At 32.8% G+C, this 20,231-nt stretch overlaps 1 protein-coding gene across 11 annotated transcripts in view; it reads left to right on the forward strand.

Annotated features, from left to right (window-relative positions):
- simj (transcriptional repressor p66-beta simjang) overlaps positions 1 to 13,500 on the forward strand; it is a 33,956-nt gene extending 20,456 nt beyond the window's left edge. For 8 of the 11 annotated variants that reach the window (XM_088228890.1, XM_088228886.1, XM_088228891.1 and 5 more), the window contains 10 exons: positions 132 to 250; positions 1,110 to 1,252; positions 2,215 to 2,357; positions 2,917 to 2,988; positions 4,971 to 5,101; positions 5,427 to 5,480; positions 5,575 to 5,666; positions 8,549 to 8,737; positions 11,651 to 11,749; positions 12,937 to 13,500. In XM_088228890.1, coding sequence (XP_088085016.1) covers positions 132 to 250; positions 1,110 to 1,252; positions 2,215 to 2,357; positions 2,917 to 2,988; positions 4,971 to 5,101; positions 5,427 to 5,480; positions 5,575 to 5,666; positions 8,549 to 8,737; positions 11,651 to 11,749; positions 12,937 to 13,076 — 1,182 coding nt within the window. In that variant the 3' untranslated portion in view covers positions 13,077 to 13,500. The remainder of the gene's footprint in view (positions 1 to 131; positions 251 to 1,109; positions 1,253 to 2,214; positions 2,358 to 2,916; positions 2,989 to 4,970; positions 5,102 to 5,426; positions 5,481 to 5,574; positions 5,667 to 8,548; positions 8,738 to 11,650; positions 11,750 to 12,936) is intronic. The other 3 variants (XM_088228888.1, XM_088228894.1, XM_088228896.1) reach the window with 1 other exon arrangement.
- The last annotated feature ends 6,731 nt before the right edge of the window (positions 13,501 to 20,231 follow it).

Below are 20,231 nucleotides of genomic sequence, written 5' to 3' on the forward strand. Positions count from 1 at the left end.
TACGATGTTCGGGCAATACATTGAAATTTTGGGTCCCAAAAGCCTTAAATTTCTTTGCCCGGATTCAGAGTTTATGGTAGACTATTATTTCATCTTTGCTTTAATGGCTGTAATAGTGTTGTTAATTTCAGATTCCGCCACCAAAGCCTCCTCCACCAGAAATGAACTTTATTCCTAACCCGAGCAACACGGATTTCGTATACCTGGTCGGTTTGGAGCACGTTGTGGACTTTTTGACTATCAAAGACAAGTGAGGACATACATTTACTTTGCCCTTTTTTATATTTTATTTGCTTATTGACTCCCGTTGGGTATTTACATTTTTGACAGCTCAAATATTTTTTTTAAATTTGGAAAACCCAAAGTTTCAAATATTTATAGTTTAATATTTAACCAAGTATAACAAAATATTCCGTCAAGACCATTCTAAAATTACCCTCTCACGGGGTGACATGTTATGGCTTATTTTTTTGTGTATCATAATATAAAAAAACATGTGATTATTACACATAATGTTATTATTAATTATACATTATATGGCAGTAAAATCCCCCTTTTTATGTTTTTCAAGAGTGCAATGAAAGTGAAGAAATAAAAAATGTATGAATAAAATGGCATTAAAAAAAACACTTAATTAATGTTCTTCATTCTAAGCTAAGGAACATATCACAAAAAATTTAAGATCATTGATATTTTTCCCTATTTTCAATGATTTCTTTAAAATCGATTGTCATGTTTGTATTTAAAATAAGTATTTTTTTTAAGCTTGTAGCTACATAATGTAAGTAATTAGTAAATCGTATTTGAAAAACACGAAAATAAAAAACACTTTTTTAATTACTAGCGACTACACATAATCCAGAGAAATCTATTACCAAAACCATGTAGTAGATAAAAAAAAATTTCTTTGTTAGTATTATTATGATTAATTTTCATAAAATGCATTCAGTGTTTTTTCTGCAAATGTAGAATTTTTTTTTAATGTGTCATCACTTAAAATAACTTTTTTATAAATTTTTACAGATTTTTTTTTTATTGATATTCTTTATTGTTCCCCCCACTCCTTTTTTGTAACGGGTGCGTACTGGCAGTGAAGTAATGCGTTGAAGGTCCCACAATTCCAGGGGCAGCGGCGTGGGAGTCCCCTTCAGCTGCGCGCAATGCGGGACCGACTTCACCCCGGTTTGGAAGTGGGAGAAGCCGCCCACGCGAAAGGGCCAGTCCACAAATGCCACCTTCCACAATATAACGGGTAAGCCTGGCACGCACAATCCTTGTATTTAAATTAGTATTCTAGACAATCATAATTAACCATGTATTATGTAATTTAACATTTTCAACTTGGAATTTAGAAGCGTTTTGGCTGGTTGAATATTTTTGCGCAATATAATATATGCCCATGATATCTTTGCTCAGATAAACCTCAATGTACCTCACTGTAATTTGCGTACCAATGCTGTCTTTTCTGTAGGAAATTTCAGAACCAATGTTGGATTCTTTTCACCTCTACCAAGGATCCTCAGAGCAGTTAACAAAATCTCCCTAAATCCCGTTTTTGGCTGCTTCTCTAGTACTTTTTTCTGTCTTTACTCAATTCGCTGCAATTCAAGAACCAAGCGGTGTTATCACTCCTGGCTTAAAGATGACACAATTACCACACCTACTGTAATTTTAAATAGTTTCTAAGATTGTTTAGTTATGCTTGTTTTAGATTGTTTAGGTTAAGCACTGTTTTCAAACCGACCAAGAAATTGATTAGATGACGTCCTTATGTTTTTATATTAATTATACTACAGTAAAACTCCTGTTTTACGTTTTTATAAGGAGCATAAAAAAAGTGTAGAACTGAGGAAAAAGCTAAAGTGAGGAAATGAAAAATGTATGGAAAAAATGAAATTACATAAAAATATATTTATGTACTAGACTATACTAAATATACTGCAGAAAAATTACAATTTTCTAAAAAACTCATTAGGATTTTTTTAAAAGTACATAATAAAAAATGTTCTTTTGAAGTTTCGCAGTATGACCCTGAAAAATTGTGTATAAGACCGACCCTCAATCTACTAATCTTCACATTCGTTAGAAGGCAAAACAATTGTGCAATTTTTGCAAAAAATTAATTAATAAATATGTATACTTAAATCAGCGTTTTATTTCATATTAAGTTCCTTACTTAGTTTCTGTTGCTTTATGTGAATAATTTATTTGTAGGCAAAGAAGGTCGCGTGGTTTGTGAACAATGTGTGACCTCTAATGTGAAGAAAGCACTGAAGGCAGAACACACCAATCGCCTCAAGACGGCCTTCGTAAAAGCTCTTCAGCAGGAGCAAGAAATAGAGCAGCGCTTAGCCCAGGTAACCAAAGCCTCAACTATTTTACCAAGAATGTTTAAATATGTCAGGTTCATAGTCCGTGATCGATGACACACACACTTGCTAAATCACTTTACCTGGAATAGAGCGATGACCGATGAAGCAAGTCATAGTTTTATATTGAATACAATACTTTACATTCTGCAAGACCTAAGAGCGATGTCCTACAGTACATTCGCACCATAGAGACATGAACTAAGGAACGTGGCCTATAAAGAGACAGTTAGTCAGTCAGCACCAGTCAGCTCAGCCAATCCGAAGACTCAGTTCCAGCATGTAGTTCAAGTGCAGCCACTTCAACTCCTCGTCGCCGTAACACTCGCGCGACACAATTCATTATTTATTCACCATGTAATAAATCTGCATTCAAACGGCAACCTCGCCTCTTCTGTCCGTCACCAACTGGGACAGGACCACCACACCTCATTCTACATACAAGATGGTTGTTCAAGATTAAAGTCTTTATTTAAACAAAAAATTATATCACATTGTAGGTAATTATCTCCATTATTTTTGTATTTATTATGTTCATGTTCCACAGGTGAATTCTCCATCTCCCACACCAGTTGCTGTAGAGCCAACTCCTCAGGTCACCATCAAGCAAGCCACACCGGTCAGTATCTTATATTTATTGTTATTATTACTTCCGCACACCACATCCGAGGACTTGGGTCGCCTTAGAGGTGCCCACATACGAGGAAAAATTACTTACTGCCGAACGAGAAAAGATGTACTAAGCAGCTCTCAGTAAACTGGTATAAATCCTCATGGTCAGTTACATTTACATTTCATCAGAAAAAAATACAGAATGAGAATGTGGCTGAAAATGCACAATTTCTTTATGGTCCCCCTTTATTATGAAGTCTGGGCTCTCCGGACACTGCTGACTCTCCTTTGTAACGAGTCAATTTAGACGCATAGGTACTCTATTTCAAATATCCTCCACTACTGACAACACTTGGTTGCAAAAAATCGGGATTGCCGAATTCGAACGTTGGCAACACGAAATCACTTACGAGAGGCTTCCGTTGTCCTTGTTGATTAGATAACCCTTCCACTGTCTAGGATGAGTTTGTATTTTGTCTTTATCCATATCTGTTGGTTTTTGTTCAGTGGCTATCCATACCATGTAGGTGGTCGTATGAGCATCTACATCCATAAGGCCCACAGCGTTAAAATGGCGACTTGGGGATCACTATAACGCAGCATTGCATTACGCAGGTTGGGTCGTTCTCTTACCATGCTTGAGGTCCCGGGTTTGATCCCTGGGAAGGTCGACTTGAAATATTGATTAAAAAGGTGGTGCTACTTGTCGCCCGGCACCTGAAGCATAAGGCTGTCCAACTTACCTTCGTGTAACAGATGATCGATATACTTGGATTTAGTGAGCTTAGGCAGTGTCCTATGCACCATCGAGTATGGACGGGTAGGATGATGATTATTATATGTTCAAAAAAGATTTGCATTGTGAACATTTTAACCACTAGATTTTGTTATGATTTGCGATAAAATATTTGTAAAATTGTCATAAAAGTTTTGTGGGTTCTTACACGCAGCCTTTGGAAGCACCTCCACCACCGTCACCCTATATGCAGGTATGACAATTATCTACATAAACCTATACCATATTAATTTTATTGCTACAGAAATTGAAAACATTTTTGAGAAGGGAATATGCAAGTCTAGGCATTTACAGGGCTTGTGAGCTGTCACTGGTTCGTTTAAGTGGCTGCCTTACACACCGTGTAACATTCACCTTTCTGTCTACGTTTAAACATCACATTTTCCCAACTCTCTTGTCTGTTGACTTTTGTGAAGTAAAAGTGCTGAAACCTTTATTGATGTGCGTGTGAAATAATCGAGCTTGCCCGTATATATTTATTTGTAGTATTTTATTATTGTACTTTAGATTGAATGGTAAATTTGAAAGGTTTCTCAAAAAAAAAAACAAGGTAAAAATGTGTGCTAGATACAGGCAGTAATGCAATAGCAGTTGCCTATAGTCTATAGTCCTTAAAATTTAGCTTGATTAAAATGACAGCTGTCAAACTCATGTCAATAGTGATGGGAAATTACTGATCACTGATCATGTACCGATCAAATCGATTTTATCAGTTTTTTCATGCAAACATGAAACTCTGTTTCGAAAAATTGAAATAAAAACGCAAAAACAAACCTATTATAGTGTGTTGAATTCACCATAAAATAAGACATTTATACTTTTTTCGTGAACATTATCAAACGAATTTATTTTTTTTTCGATCAAATTACACTGATCAATTTGTCCCATCTCTAACGTTTTTGCAAAATGATGTAACCTTGTAAAAACATTGTTAATAATTAGGTTTATTTTAGTTTTAAAGCTGATTTTATATATTTATGTTGATTTATATGTCAGGCATTGTATTAAAAAAATTAATTAACGTACCAAATACAAATGATTTTTCGTGTGTCAATATAAATGACTCCTTAACGTTACTACAAAGTTATGTCGTTTTTTTTTCTGACAAATGTCATTCTAATCAAGCTTTATTTTAAGGACTATAATATGTTATCCCTGCAAAATAATTAAAATGTTATTTTTATGATTTGTAGAGCGGTCGTGCTTCTTCAGGCAGTCTGGCATCCACCCCCTCCTCGGACCCCGGGTTGCTGCTAGCTGCCCGCCACCAGGCCCGCCCTGCGCCTGCCCACAGCAAGCCTGCTCACCATCAGCCCCCTCCAAGGTATGTCAGATCTTGTAGAGTGTGCCAGCAGAGTGAGCTACATATTGTGTACAGAGTGTGCCAGAGTGACCCCCGCGTTGTGTACATATTGTGCTAGAGCGGCCCTTGTATTGTGTACAGTGTGCCAGAGTGGTCCCTGCATTAATTGTGCACAGTGTGCCAGAGTGGCCCCTGTCCTTTTACAGAATGTATCAGAGTAGCCACTGTTATGTGTACATAGTGTGCTAGAGTTGCCCTTGTGTTGTGTACAGAGTATGGCAGAGTGGCCTTTGCAATAATTTTGCTCTCAACCATGCTTCAATATTTGTATCCTTTCTAATTTCAGACACAGTTCTCGCCATGATAGTCACGATCACAGGAGTTCCCAACATGATATAAGGTAACTATTCACCTTTTCAAATTGTTCCCATCAGATCTGATATGCATAATGTGTAATTTGTTGACAAATAAAATTGAATGATTGTTCTATTTAGGGTCCAGAATGGTCGCTCTTCATCTCATGTGGCAGCATCCCCTACAGAGAGGGAAAGTTCTACTTCTTTAAGTCGCTCCCAGGAGTCGAGAGGTTGGTTCCTTATGTTTACACCGCTGTTACATATGATCAAAGAAAGATAAAATTAAGCTCTGGATAGTCCTCAGAACCAGTTATCCTAGTGAGGAGAAGTTTTAAATAAATTTTGTAAATATGTTTTCATGTAGGTAATATAATTTTTTTAAACTTAGTCAGAATCACTTCACACAGGTGTTAAGTGACTAGTTAAATCAGCCAATAATAAGGAATTAAAATATATATATATATATATATCGACGCTGGAAAGGCTATTTACTTTTAGCGACATTTTGAAAACTTTACAGGAGAGCCATTTAAAAATTTTAAAAAATTATATTTCATAAATTATATTACAATCTCCATTCAGAACATCGTCTATAGACAGGGTAAATCATATTTTTATGTGTATTCGCCCATTTATTGAAAATATTTTACAAGTCCAGTGTCATTTAATGTAATTAGTTCTGTCGTTATTGTGATGTCGTTTAAAGGTAATGGCCTTTCCAGCGTCGATATGTAAATAAATTATGCAAAGGGTACTTAGTACTGTAAATTTTGTGAAAATAACTAACTTTATTGGAGTCACTGTCCTGCTTCACTGATTTGAAGATAGTAAATAGACACATTATTCCCTTGCTAGCTGCATCTCAGATTTAGCAAATATTGCAATGTCCTCAACAATCAACAAAAGAGAATGAAAATCACCATACACATGCCAACATTTGTGCAAGAAAGAGATATTCATAGTTCTTTATTTCATATTTCTGTGTAAATCGTTACCATAGTTATGACACTAACTGGCGGGGTTATTATTTTTGTATTGGGTGTTAACATAGGTTGTGTAAATTATAAATGAGCACCAAAAGTTTAAAAAAATGTGATGGAAAATTTTCTACTTTACAAGATATTGTGTTTGCGATTTGGTTACATATATTATTTTATTTGACTACAAGCCTTCAAAATGTTCATGTAGACAAAAGTGAGAATTTTCGACACTCTTTCTGTTCGCGTTCAACCACCCTCGATTGGCAGCTTTATTCCCTAATAAAGTTATAGTTGCTCGCGATATTTGCGCAGTGCACGGTGAAGCTGCTACCAATTATTGACTAACTTGTTGTAAAATAATAAAGAAGAATACATTATTGATTCATTTGTTGTAATTTTTTTTTGTTGTGTCCTCTTGTTTTTTTTCTTATGATTTACTCAAATATTTAATTTTGAGGGTTATTTTCAACGAGTTGTAAATAACTCACTATTGGAATCAGGGCTGGTATTCCAAACTCTCTCGCAGCCATAGAAAAATCATTTATCTCGTGTATTTACATACAAAATCCACGAGATTAATTGTTTTCTACGGCTACGAGAGCGGTTCAGAATAGCACCCCTGGTTAGGGTAGAGTGGGATTCAAACCATGGACCTTTGAGCCGTGAGTCCGAGACACTAGCCACGGGACCACAACCCAATTTAATTGTTTAATTCGATTGTTCTCTTTATTTTGGAAAAAAAATGGACGCTTATGTTACCACCTAATACATAAAAATGGTAAAAATTTAAATAATTTCTAGTTAGTAAAATAGATATAAAACAACTTTATTTTTAACCACTAATTTTTAATTTTTTCTACCAACCAGTTTAAAGATACAGAAGCTAATTAACTAATGAATTCTATCTTATTTTATTTTAACACTTTGTATCCCGGAGCTTTTTAAACACGGGATTATAATAACCACGCGTTGTGTCCTGGTTCCGTGTTTTCACGTGGTTTACCAGCTGTCTAAAAAAGTGCATTTTATTGACATCTAGTGACTTTTATTACTACTTTTTTGCTGTTGGTAAACCACGTAAAAACACGAGACCGGGACACAACACGTGGTTATTATAATCACGTGTTTACACTACTCCGGGATACAAAGCACAATAAAAGGAGTGAGACCCTGTATATGTGCAAACATTGCAATGTGGCTCTCCATAAAGGCCAATGTTGGCAAAACTATCATACAAAAATGACTTAATTAATTGTTTAAAATCAATATGAGAAGTTTCAATTGATTTAACCCAGTGTTTTTATAATTATGACACTTTTAAGAAACCTTTCACAAAGCATGAAATTTCACAAAAATGGGCCGGGCACAGGGTAAATTCTATGTGTCTAATTCTAGCCGGTGCTCAAAATGTTAAAATTCTTGATAAATATTTCACATACACGAGGGATGTTAGAATGTTTCCGATGATTAGTTTTTTTCAATTTCAATTTATTTATTTTATAAACGTTTATGTACATTACAAAATATTTCAATGCATACATAAAACGAAAAAATCAATACTTAATTTTAAATATACAAAAATGGTCAAATAAAAATACCCAGCAATTATAGAGAAAGAATGCTATCCTCTCTGAACTTTTTTTCACTAATATAAAAGATGTCAATATCCATAGAATTGATTACTAAATATTACATCGAAACATATGCAGCAAAGAAGTCGAGTCTTTTTGTCACGTGGTTAAAAACAAAGTTGTTTTAAATGAATTTTATTATAATGAATAACCACAAAGTTAGCGCTTCAAATATAAATTTTAAATTATGCAGTTATTCAATAAATTGTATTGTATTTACAAATGAAACAATATATCTGTTCTGTTTTGCACAGTTACAGTATAATTAGAGCATTTTTGCATCGCCACTCGTCTGGTCATGACAAAAGTTCATTAAAGAATGGTGACATGGAAAGCAACTATCCGCTAATTGAATCGCCATATGTACGTCATTCCCATACTTGCCTACATTCCTAAGTAAACTTTTCGTTGCAATCAGGTGCGACAGTATGCGGTAAAATGACCATCGTTAATGATGGGATCACAAATGATTCCCGATTTCAACCCGTTTAATGTTTCCAGGTCACGGTAGCGGGTCGAGCAGCAAGTCTCGGGAGCAGTCGAATTCCGCCCAACAGCAGCAGCAACAACAGCAGCAGCAGCAGCAGCAGCAGCAGCAACAGCAGCAACAACAGCAACTGATGGCCCTGGCCGGCTTGGACCATCACAGCCACGCTGCTATGCAGGCTCTCCAGCATCAGCTCTTCAGGGGTAAAAATAAACACCGCAAATCCAATTATAAATTTTATTTTCGATTATAATAATTTTAAAATTATTATTATTCATCATTCTGTGTCCGGGCAGATAAAGAATACAGTTCCGAGAGTGAAAAAGAACCAGAACCCTGGACGAGTGCTTTTGACTCAATGGCTACTCCCAGATAAAAATGCTGAAAAAGGAAAATAAGTGGAAGATAAGTCAATCTCGTGTAGTGGTTGGCGCATTTTCCTATTATTGTTGAGGTCCTGGGATGGTATTTTGAATCTTCTCTATTCCCTAAAGAGTGGTTAGTTTTGACGATCGCCACACTGATGATTAAACATCAAATGATGTATAAAACTGTTTAAAAAACGGAAAAAACAAATTCGGTTTGTTCAATTCAACCTAATTAAGTGTTTTGGTTAATGCTTAAGGTCGCAATAATGGTCTAAGTAAAAAAAAACATATTTAGTTTCATGTGTTCGTATTTATTTGACGTTTAATCACCAGTGTGGCCATAAATGAAGCGAAGTTTAGGTGCATGCAAAAAATAAAAATCCCAAAGTCAACCTCTCTAGGGGATAGAGATGACTCAGAATACCACCACTGGGTTCGATTCCTGGCAAAGTGGACCTGAAATATTGAATTTAAAGGTGGTCCTACACTGCAATATTCTCGGCTCAATTTATTTACTTATTTAATAAACGCCCAGAGGACTTGAACAATATACGGTTCAAAAATACAGAAGGTATATAATTAAAGCTATAACATACAGTAAAACCTTGTTTTTACGTTCCTCAATTTTATGTTTTCCCACTTTTTACACTGAAATGTTTACTTCCCATTTTTTCCGTTCATTCTCATTAAAATATTCCTCCAAATAATGTTTTTTACGTTTTTCATAAATCTGGTTTTACGTTGAAATTTTTTCGAAACTCATTCAATCTGTCAAAAGACGCCGAGCCACGCGCCACCGCGTTTGCCCAAAATGGTGAATAAGATCAAGATAAATAATAAAATGTGTAAATTGTTGTCTCAAACTAAATTCAAAGTAGGTTCAGTGTAATTGACCATTTTGTTCAAGTGTCTAATTTTGACATTTTACTAAATAGTGACTTGCAGTTGACATAAATTCTACCAATGAACAAAATGACTTGCCTACAATCTGTATTGAATGCCGCAGCGAGACTTATTTTTGGAATCTCTAAGTTCAGTCATATCACTCCACTACTTCGGGAACTACACTGGCTACGTTTTCCACAGAGGGTCGAATACAAATTCTGTTGGCTTATGTATAAGTCACTGCACAACTCTGCTCCGGAATATCTAAGGGAACTATGCATTCCAGATGAACTAGCTGATAGGCGTCTCACGCTTAAATCAGCTACGTCTACGGCGAGAGGAAAAGTTATTATACCTCTACGCAAACAGCACACTAAATTTAGTGAACGCGCATTTGCGGTCGCAGGCCCTATGGCGTGGAATGCTCTCCCAGCAGAGGTGCGAGGCTGTGAAAGTGAAGTGATGTTTCGGAATAAACTTAAAACCCACTTGTTCTCTAAATCATTTGAATAAATCCGTAGCATGTGACAACAAAATAAATTGTTTTAATTAAATTACAAATTTAAAAGCTTCAATTAAATTAATTTAACAATAGAATCACTATGTAAAGCGCTCTTGAGGTATTTTATTACGAAAATGGCGCTACATAAGTTATCCATAATAATAATAAATTACGATGCAGAAAGTTAAAAAAATTGGCAATAGAAATATTATTTGATGTTATAAACATTATGTGACAAGAAGATTGTTTAAACAGTTATCATAAAAGTGTGAAACAGTCTTGCCGTGATGTAAATGATAGTTGAAATTCTGTGGTGCCATGCTAAAAAAGTAATACCATATAAACAAAATTTTCCAATATTTAGGGGAAAAATCATTGTATGCATTTTGTGCAAATTCAAATGTTTATTTTCGTGTTTTTAAAGTAGCTACATAAAATTATTCAAACACTTTTTTTTTTAATTCAATAAAAAAACACAGTGTGGTATTGATTGAAAAAATAAAAAATATTTTTAATGAAATCATAGGTAAATATGAATAATCCCAAATTAAGACGGGTTTTACAATTTTTCTTCAGTTTTTTATTTCCTCACTTAAGCGTTTTCTCAGTTTAACACTTTTTTTCTGCTCCCTTGAAAAACGTAAAACAAGCGTTTACTGTAATATAAAATCATGGTATGTATGTATGGATACATTTATGTATATGCATATATTATTTAGATAATAACTCGGTAGTCAGATGGCAGAAGGGACCATCTGTAATTTTCAAAAATGTTCGGGAGAGCTGAAATACAACTCAATTTCAAGACTTCAATCCCCAAACGAAAATATTTTAGTGTTGCTTTTCAATAATGAATTACCATTCTAAATTATGGTGTTTTTTTATTTTTATTCTATGTGTATTAAAACATTTAAGTTTGTAAGTGAAAATTCTCGATAAAAGTTCATTGTAATTTATTATATAAATAAAACACGAGTGATACTTTAATGCACAAAAACCAGGTCGACCAGTCTCGAAGATGTCGCGAAAGCGATGAAACCGGTCACTGGATATTCCAAATTTGTGGATTAAAGTATCACTTGTGTTTTATTTATGTAATAAACTATGTGTATTAACTGAAATATTGATTAAAACTTTTGAAAACTAAAAAACAGAAAAAATACAGATGGTCCCTTCTGCCATCTGACTACTGAACTATTGTAACTAGGAACAGAATATAAATTATGTAATTGAATGCCTCGACATGGGTTGTGCCCAGTGAAGTGTTCATATAGAAAATAAAAGTATCATGTAAAGTAAACAAATAAAAATACATTTATTCCAGCCTTGTTTGACTTCATGCTAATAAAATCCATTTTTAGGTTTGTCAGCAGCAGGTGGGGTGAACCCAGCAGCCCTCATGCAGTTCTCTCCCCTATTGTATCAATACCAGCTCGCCATGGCACAATCAGCTGGCTTAGGTAACTATCAACTACCTCTAAATCTCAATATGATGTACAAAACGCAGTTAACCCTCTAATATAAGCTTATTTTAAGATTTACTTACTTCCGAAATAAAAAAGCGGCGAGTAAATTTTTTAATCATTGGTTTTCCTTCAAACGTTTCTATTTTTTTCTGCTTAATTTATTAGTCAGCATTATGCATAAAATATTGTCTTGACTGTCTTGTTTGTTTTGATGCATATTGCTGTTGTCTTTCTAAGAGATATTTTTGGCATGTTTTTAATTAATATATTTCACTAAAATTAAACTTATATGATAGAATAAACAATGAGCATCTTGAACTTTGCAGATTTATTTATCAGTTTGAGACCTAGCGTTTACTAATGAACATGAAAAACTAAAAGTAAAAATTAAAGTAATTTTTAAAATATAAAAGATTTTTGGAATAATTCCTTTAGTATTTGATGTAAACATAAGTTGTGTCCTTTTTTTCCAAATGAAGACAACAAGAGGACCCAACAAAAAAAAAACTACTAAACATAATATATTCTCCTTCATTTTTCATAACAAATTAGTCAATAATTGATAGCATCTTCACCATACACTGTGCAAATATCGCAAGCAGCTTTATTTTTATTTTCAGCGTTATTCCCTCGATTGAATGCAAGCAGAAAAAGTTGTCAAAATTGCTCACTTTCATCTGCTTTACATTCTATTTTGAAGGCTTGTAATCAAATAAAATAATATGTATGTAAAAGCAAACACTTTTCACAAACACATTTCCCTTTGAATGACGTAAAAACTTTACCATTTTGTTTTACTTTTGGTGCTCATTTCGCCGAACTAACTAAAGATGCTACCACTTATATAAAGTTATTGTCCAGTGTTCATTTTACTTTCTGGTGGGATCTTGAGGTTGTGTACTAATTCCATGTTTCTCAGCGATTTTATATCCACTCGTTTAAGCAGTTTGTTATTAGTTATTTGAATGTTTTGACAATCGATTGTTTGCATAATGAAAATGTATGATTCATCTTGAAGCCTGCATATCTTTACTAAAAAATATAACATTTTTTTTATCACCAATCACATCCGAATTTTTTCTCTATGTTGTGATGGGTTGAACTTTGCATTATATGCCGTAAGAGCGAAGAAGAATGTGTGTTCTATGCGTTTCTCTAAAAATGTTTTCCCTTGACCGCAGCCTCTGCAGCCAAAGGTGGAGTCTCCATGTCGGAGTTACAGCGTGCTACCGACCTACAGAGACAGTACCTGTTGGATCTCCTGCCCCAGGGAGCTTTGCCTCCTCACAGCTCCTCACGCCAACCTTGGAACAACAATTAAGCACAGCGTTGGTCGCTAGCCTCTAGAATTACATTTTAGATAATGAAATCCAAAATGAAAACACAATCGATGAATTCTACAGTTAGGCAATAAATTTAATTTTCATAAATTAAAATACTCGGTATCTATTCTTTCAGTTATTTATTTAACCGAAACCTGCGAGTCTGCGAAGAGTGCAGCAAATGGCAGTTGGGCTTGTGTTTCCATCATTTTTTGTCAATTAGCAGTATTTTGCAAATAAACTTCGCATGGAAAAAATTACATCATAATTAATTATTCATATATTGTGTTTTAATTTTAAATTCCATCATCTATAACTAAAAACACTGCATAAACTGCCAGCACTTATCTACAATAATACACCATGGTGTAATGGTATTTTGCCAGTGGATAATTAACACCTATTGTGTTGAAGATCTTAAAAGGAAATTAGAAGAATTTATAAAGAAATCGATGTAGTTTAATTAATTTTATTGCTAATTTTATTCAGTATCTTTCAGAACATAATTTTTTTATAAATGCATGTGTGATCTGTTTTGAACTATTTCACCACATTTTCAAATCATGGTTTCATAGCGTCTCTTCATGCCGAAAGCGCAGTGATCTTTTCCGACATGACATTCATAAATGATTGCATTTATGAGCCGTATTGACGCTGATAAAAAATGGATAACACAACTATGGTGATCAGCAGTATGTTACTATCTGGAAAACATCTAACTGGTGAGACGTTGAACTGATTTTAGTTTTATTTAATTTATTTTGGATGTCATACACACGCCATGTTTTAAAAGCAAAATGTATGTGATTCCAGGTGCGGAGGTCAGAGGTTCGAACTCTGTTCTGCCTTAACTTGTTTCAGAAAATGGCCTAAAGTAAAAATATTTTGATAAATTGAACTCAAATGTTTTTTTTTTTTATTTAGAAAAAAATTCCAATTAAAATACATATCTTCAGTTATGCACATATTACAATATACTTCTTGTATACAAAAGTTGCCAAGTTTCTAATTCAGAATCATTTCAATGAATAATTATCAAAAGTTCTGACTTAATACAGTTTCATTCTTCGAATCAATCTCACCAGTTTGATATAAATATAGTTCAAATCTAGACAACTTATGTTATGTAACTTTTAATAAAACGATAATTCTATAACTGTGTGACGATACGATTGTTGGGATTTTAATTAAAATAGGTTCATGAGCTGGTAAACTGCAAATTGAGTCTTAAAGTTTATACATTACAACAAAATTTTCAAATTATTTCATATTTACAATAGGGAAATATCACATACTACGAATATAAAAAATATATGAGGATTTACAAAAATTAACTGTATTTTCAAAATCAATATGGATATTGTGGAGAAATGTTATCATACATAACTTTGAGAAAAAAATTATAAAAAATATGCCCTTAGATAATAAATTGTGACGTCAAGATTCGTGACGATGTTATATAAAAATTTAAACAGTTACAAACAAAGTTCAAAATTAACATGAATCGTGATTGTGATGTATTAGGGACGTGGCCAATGCAGTGACCGTTTTGGCGGGAATTCAAGATTATACATTTAAAAACCTTTTTTATGCTACTAATAAGTAGTAAAAAATCATTTTTTATGCTACTAATAAGTAGTAAAAGAATATTTTTTTTATGTTACTAATAAGTAGGAAAACAATATTTTTTATGCTACTAATAAGTAGTAAAAAATCATTTTTTATGCTACTAATAAGTAGTAAAAGAATATTTTTTATGTTACTAATAAGTAGGAAAACAATATTTTTTATGCTACTAATAAGTAGTAAAAAATCATTTTTTATGCTACTAATAAGTAGTAAAAGAATATTTTTTATGTTACTAATAAGTAGGAAAACAATATTTTTTATGCTACTAATAAGTAGTAAAAAATCATTTTTTATGCTACTAATAAGTAGTAAAAAATCATTTTTTATGCTACTAATAAGTAGTAAAAGAATATTTTTTTATTCAACAGTATTTCATAGACCCTTATTACTTAAAAATTGTAAAAAAAATGTGATATTTCCCTATGGCCTTTTTTTACTTTGAATATATGTATGGATGAGATGCATTTTGCAAGCGCTGTGAGCCACATATTTTGAAAGCGAAATGAATCAAAATAGGAATTTATAATCATGAAATGACATTTTGTGATATAGTCTTTTTTTTTTTTTTTTTTTTTATTGATACATATTTTGTATGCCGAATATCATGCCTGATGTAGGCCAGCTTTTACAAGTTAATGTATGTAGCGCACAGTCTTTGTAACTCCCAACAATTTGTATCGCGTTACTGGCCGACTGTTGAACAAATACCTTTGAACAATAGTTTGATCTGCCCACATTGTAAATACTGGTGTTATGTTTATTATATAAATGTTTAATGACACTACAAATAATATGAATGAAATCCACCTAATTACATAAGTTATTTAAGACATTTTTCATAAGCATAATGAAATTATAGAAAAGTGCTTACACACGTGGATGAATAATGAAACAAAATATGTTTTAGGTATTTTAAATAATGTCTTTATGCATAAGTGTTCATGCTTTATTGTGCGAACGCATTGATATTAAAAATATACTAAATTAAATAAGAACTTTAAGTTTGTTTAAAAAAGTTTCACAAACTGCTGTCAACTGACTACTATTGTTACAATCTCATTAACATTATCGTCGCCTTCATTTGAATACAACGTAGGTCACTAAATGATAACTTTATAGGAGACAATAAAAACTTCATAAATCTTTTTTTAATATATTAAAATAAAATAAAATCACTTTGTTTTTATGTACCACTTATATTTTTTATAATTTGACAGCCAACTAGTTTCGGCAATACTATGCCTTCTTCAGGGTTAATTACAAACTAACATAAAATATATAAAATTTTCACAGTGAAGGTAGAGGGGGGCGTGGCTACGGGGGTAGAGAAGAGAGGGGGTTTGTTGGTGGATTTAGGAAGAGGGTACATATTTAAAATCGGACTATTACTAAGATTTATTTGATCATTAATAATATTTGAATTTTTATTTACAGCCTTTCTAATCTCCAACATTTCAAAATAATCAAGTGCATATCCTTTTTTGTTTGTATGTAGAATTTCGATGCCATCTCCAAAGTTGAATGAGTGACTATTTGTTAGGATATGGTCAGCAAACTCAGAAAAATTATTGTTTTTAAGACATCTCATATGTTCTTTAACTCTAGTTTTAAAAGTATGTGATGTTTTTCCTATATAAAATGACTTGCAGTCATATTATTAATAATCAAATAAATCATAGTAATAGTCCCATTTTAAATATGTGCCCTCTCCCTAAATCCACACACAAACCCTCTCACGTAGCCACGCCCACTCTACCTTCACTGTGAAAAAGTTATATATGTTATGTTAGTTTGTAATTAACCCCGAAGAAGGCACAGTATTGCCGAAACTAGTTGGTTGTCAAATTATAAAAAATATAAGTGGTACATAAAAACAAAGTGATTTTATTTTATTTTAATATACTAAATAATAATGTTCCACAAAGTAAGTGTTTCAAATATCAAAAACTTCATAAATCATTCATTTTGTATAAAACTTTATCGGTTTTTTTTACCCAATCTTTAGTTTTTAAGGTATACATGATTTTTAAATGTTTTATCCAAACCACCCACTGATTTAATTCTGTATTCCAAGGAATATATCTATGGGTGGGGAACAATCACATAAGTCAATATACCTTACTTTTCAGGAGACAGTCTCGTGTCTCAAACATTGCAGAAATCAAATCTAACATTGAAAGAATGTCCTTTTTTTCCATATTTAATATTTATAATAATTCGGAATACATTGTTTAGTGAAAACTCTTCAATGTTTCGTCGTTTAAGGCATAAGGTTAGAAAAGGTTCTTCGAGAAAATTTCTTTGAAGCTGATAACTATTAAATTTATTTTGTGTAATAAAGTACATTGATAATATCATCCTTAATACCGTTATTTGTTGCATACTAGAAGATGAGCAAATAATTTTTTCTTCAAAAGTTGACTTTTGTGATTGTTACGCCCATGATGCATCTTCTTTGATAAATGCATTATTTGAAAATGTGCTTTATCTCTTTTCTGTCAACAATTTCTTCCTTCAAATGGCAGAAATAGATGCCAATTTATACGGTGAAAAATATTTAATCATAATTTCATGTACAGAAAAAAATTACTTACGTTGCATTTAAATTTAGGCGATGTTATTATTCCCAGGCACAGTGGCACTGAAAGTAACTATGTACTGTGCATGCCCGCACACAATTTGTAATGAAATAAATTGTATAAGAAATATTACTTACTAACTTACGGTACCATTTATTGCACCGCTTTAGATTATGGCCTAGAAATTTGTGTTGAGTTTGAACAAATGAGATGTTTATAACTTAATCACAGCGTTCCAAATTTTCCACGGCATCACCGCTGCGCGGCACGAAATTGAAGTTTTTTATTATTATTTTAAACACTCATTTTGTCAATAATTTTGACTTTTCAGATGAACACTTTAACTACACACTTTCCAATAAAAAAAATAGTCACTTTTTGTCCCAACATGGATATACATTTTTTAACTAATTTTAAAATATAATTCACATAGCAAGCAATGTACTCCATCGTGATATAAAATTTTTAAATTATATTCAATTTAAAATGCTATTAAGTGGAAGCCGAAATGCCTAAGCCATTAAAATTTTCTAAAGCATTTTTCATTGAATGTGTATTGTGTAAAATAAGCATAAATATTTGATAATTATCTTAAATTAAATCAACAGAGTTGACTTAAGATTTATCTGGTGCAATTCAATTTTTTAAAGTGATTTAGTCAGGAGGTATAAACCGTATATTTTTATAACTCCACTAAAAACTACATAAAATAATTTAGCTTCTCTGATGAATTTACATCAGCTGAGTACACGGGAATAAATATGTGAAATTGTAAAAAAAAACACCATGTTACATCACCTGGTTCCTGGTCATTGTCGTTCAGATGCATACTGGTGTTTCAGATTGCATTGCAGCATCCGGGGCACAATAACCCAGAAAACTCAATGTGCACATGCAAGTTTTCCAAAAAAAAAATGAATGTAAAAATCATTTTATCGGTGATTTTTTAAGACTAGATTATCTTCTGAAGATGTGGTGTTTTTCTTATTAACTTTAAAATCAACATATTTTGCATAATATGATCAAAATATTGTGATCTAATGTGAAGATATCATCATAATTCCCTTTGCCGCATCTGATAGGCGCCATGGTGCTGTTGGTTAGACGGCCGACTGTGAAACTGGCGACGCGGGTGCGATTCCCGCCAGTTGCAAGAAAAAATCCAAGAAAGAGTTTTTTTCTCATTTGGTCTGGGTGTTGTGGTGTATTTTTCATTACCTCCTTCCATATCCCTTCTATCCTACCCGCTGACAAGCCTCTAAATAGAGGCTTAGCGGGTTATTACTTTTAAAAAAAAACTGTTCATAGGGCGTTGAATTAGTACATCAAATGCAGCGTATCTTGATCAATCGCACAGAGGAAAGATGATCGGTCTTACGCTTCAGATACCAGTCCAGGGACTATGAAATATTGCTGAGCAAAACAACCCTTTAAATAAATATTTCACATCGGCCTCGCCGATAATCGAACTTGAACATCGACCTTAAGCATGGTAGGCGGACGCGCCAACCCCTTCACTAAGAGGTGGACTAATTTCCACTCTATTGCGTTTTCAGGATTTCAATCGGAGAGTCGTCACCGAGTGGAAACATTCGTCCAGGGTTTTGGTTCACACACAGAACTATATTCTTTGCTCTGCCCTGACATAAGCTGTGTCTGTTTTTTTCCAAATTAAAAGAACAACCTCTGGTGCTTGTCCTCACAAATTGCAACAAATCAGTCAATAATGTATTCTCATCATCAAGAAGCATCATCTCTATTTAATTATACTTTAGTGAATCAGTATTTTTTCATTCAAATTATTCTTATGAAAATTTTTGAAAAGTAACAATATAATGTTATGTTGGGCATGTCTCAAACATAAAAACAAGTCTATTTTGCTGATTACTAATTCCTTGTATGGAAAAAATTATGTTAAAATTGAATTTTCAATGAATTACTTTAATTTCTCATTTAAAATTTGTGTAAAATTATCTATGAAATGGTCTTGCACGGTTCTACTTTGATCGAAAACGATTTTTTATGTTTTCTTTCTCCCAAAATTGGCTTTACGCATACCCTGAGTATTTTTTTAATGTTGCATTCACATAAGTGCACAAGTGAATACGTAATTATAAATATTTGTAGTTGACAAACCATACACAATAATAATTATACTTAAATTTTGTAACAAAGTTCTCCCGTAATGTGTGCGTAAGTATAAAAGGCAATACATAGTTTCAGCAATGCGTAGCGATGAATTCACAAAATTTTCCATCAATTCCATGGTTACAATGCCATTCATATCTAAAATCTTGAAGATGCAATCTCTCTTCCAATGCAAAACATGTATTAGGGTGTTTGTAAGCATTTCATATGAACTCCTGTTTTACGTGGATGAGTAGATACAAAATACTTTCAAACTTGTATGCTAATTCTAAAATTAAGATGTCTTAATTTTTATCAAATTTTTTTATTTAGACTTACAATTTTCAAATACCCTGAAACCTCGTTTTACACATGGGCTACGTTCCACGCAGTCTGTGTATTTTTTATTTTATTTTGAATCTTGAAATGTGGCACACATTTTATTAAATTGTACCAAATTTCATTAAATTTATAAGTTGTTTAACACATCGTCGTGATCATAGAACAACAATGGATGTGCGAAAAAGAGTCGTTGACTTTTTAAATATTTGATCTAGAAAAGGTTTTATAAACGCTTTATGTTCCAGGTTTGAAAAAAAAATGTATTATTAATCCAAGTGTCAAAGGATACACTTTTGTACCTGTCAAGTTATGACATAAAGAGTAAAAAAAAAAAATTATCACCCATCACACGACTGATCATTTTGATACGTCTTAGCCTTCAGTTTGAATTTTGATTTTCTTTCTTCATAAATGTTTTTTCCCGTATCATTTTTTTTACTGCCTCATATAAAATTGAATTTTATGATTTGTACCTTA

This window comes from Micrasema longulum, unplaced genomic scaffold (assembly GCF_059751315.1).
Source record: "Micrasema longulum isolate JH-2025_06_02 unplaced genomic scaffold, ASM5975131v1 h1tg000614l, whole genome shotgun sequence".
Lineage (NCBI taxonomy): Eukaryota > Metazoa > Arthropoda > Insecta > Trichoptera > Brachycentridae > Micrasema > Micrasema longulum.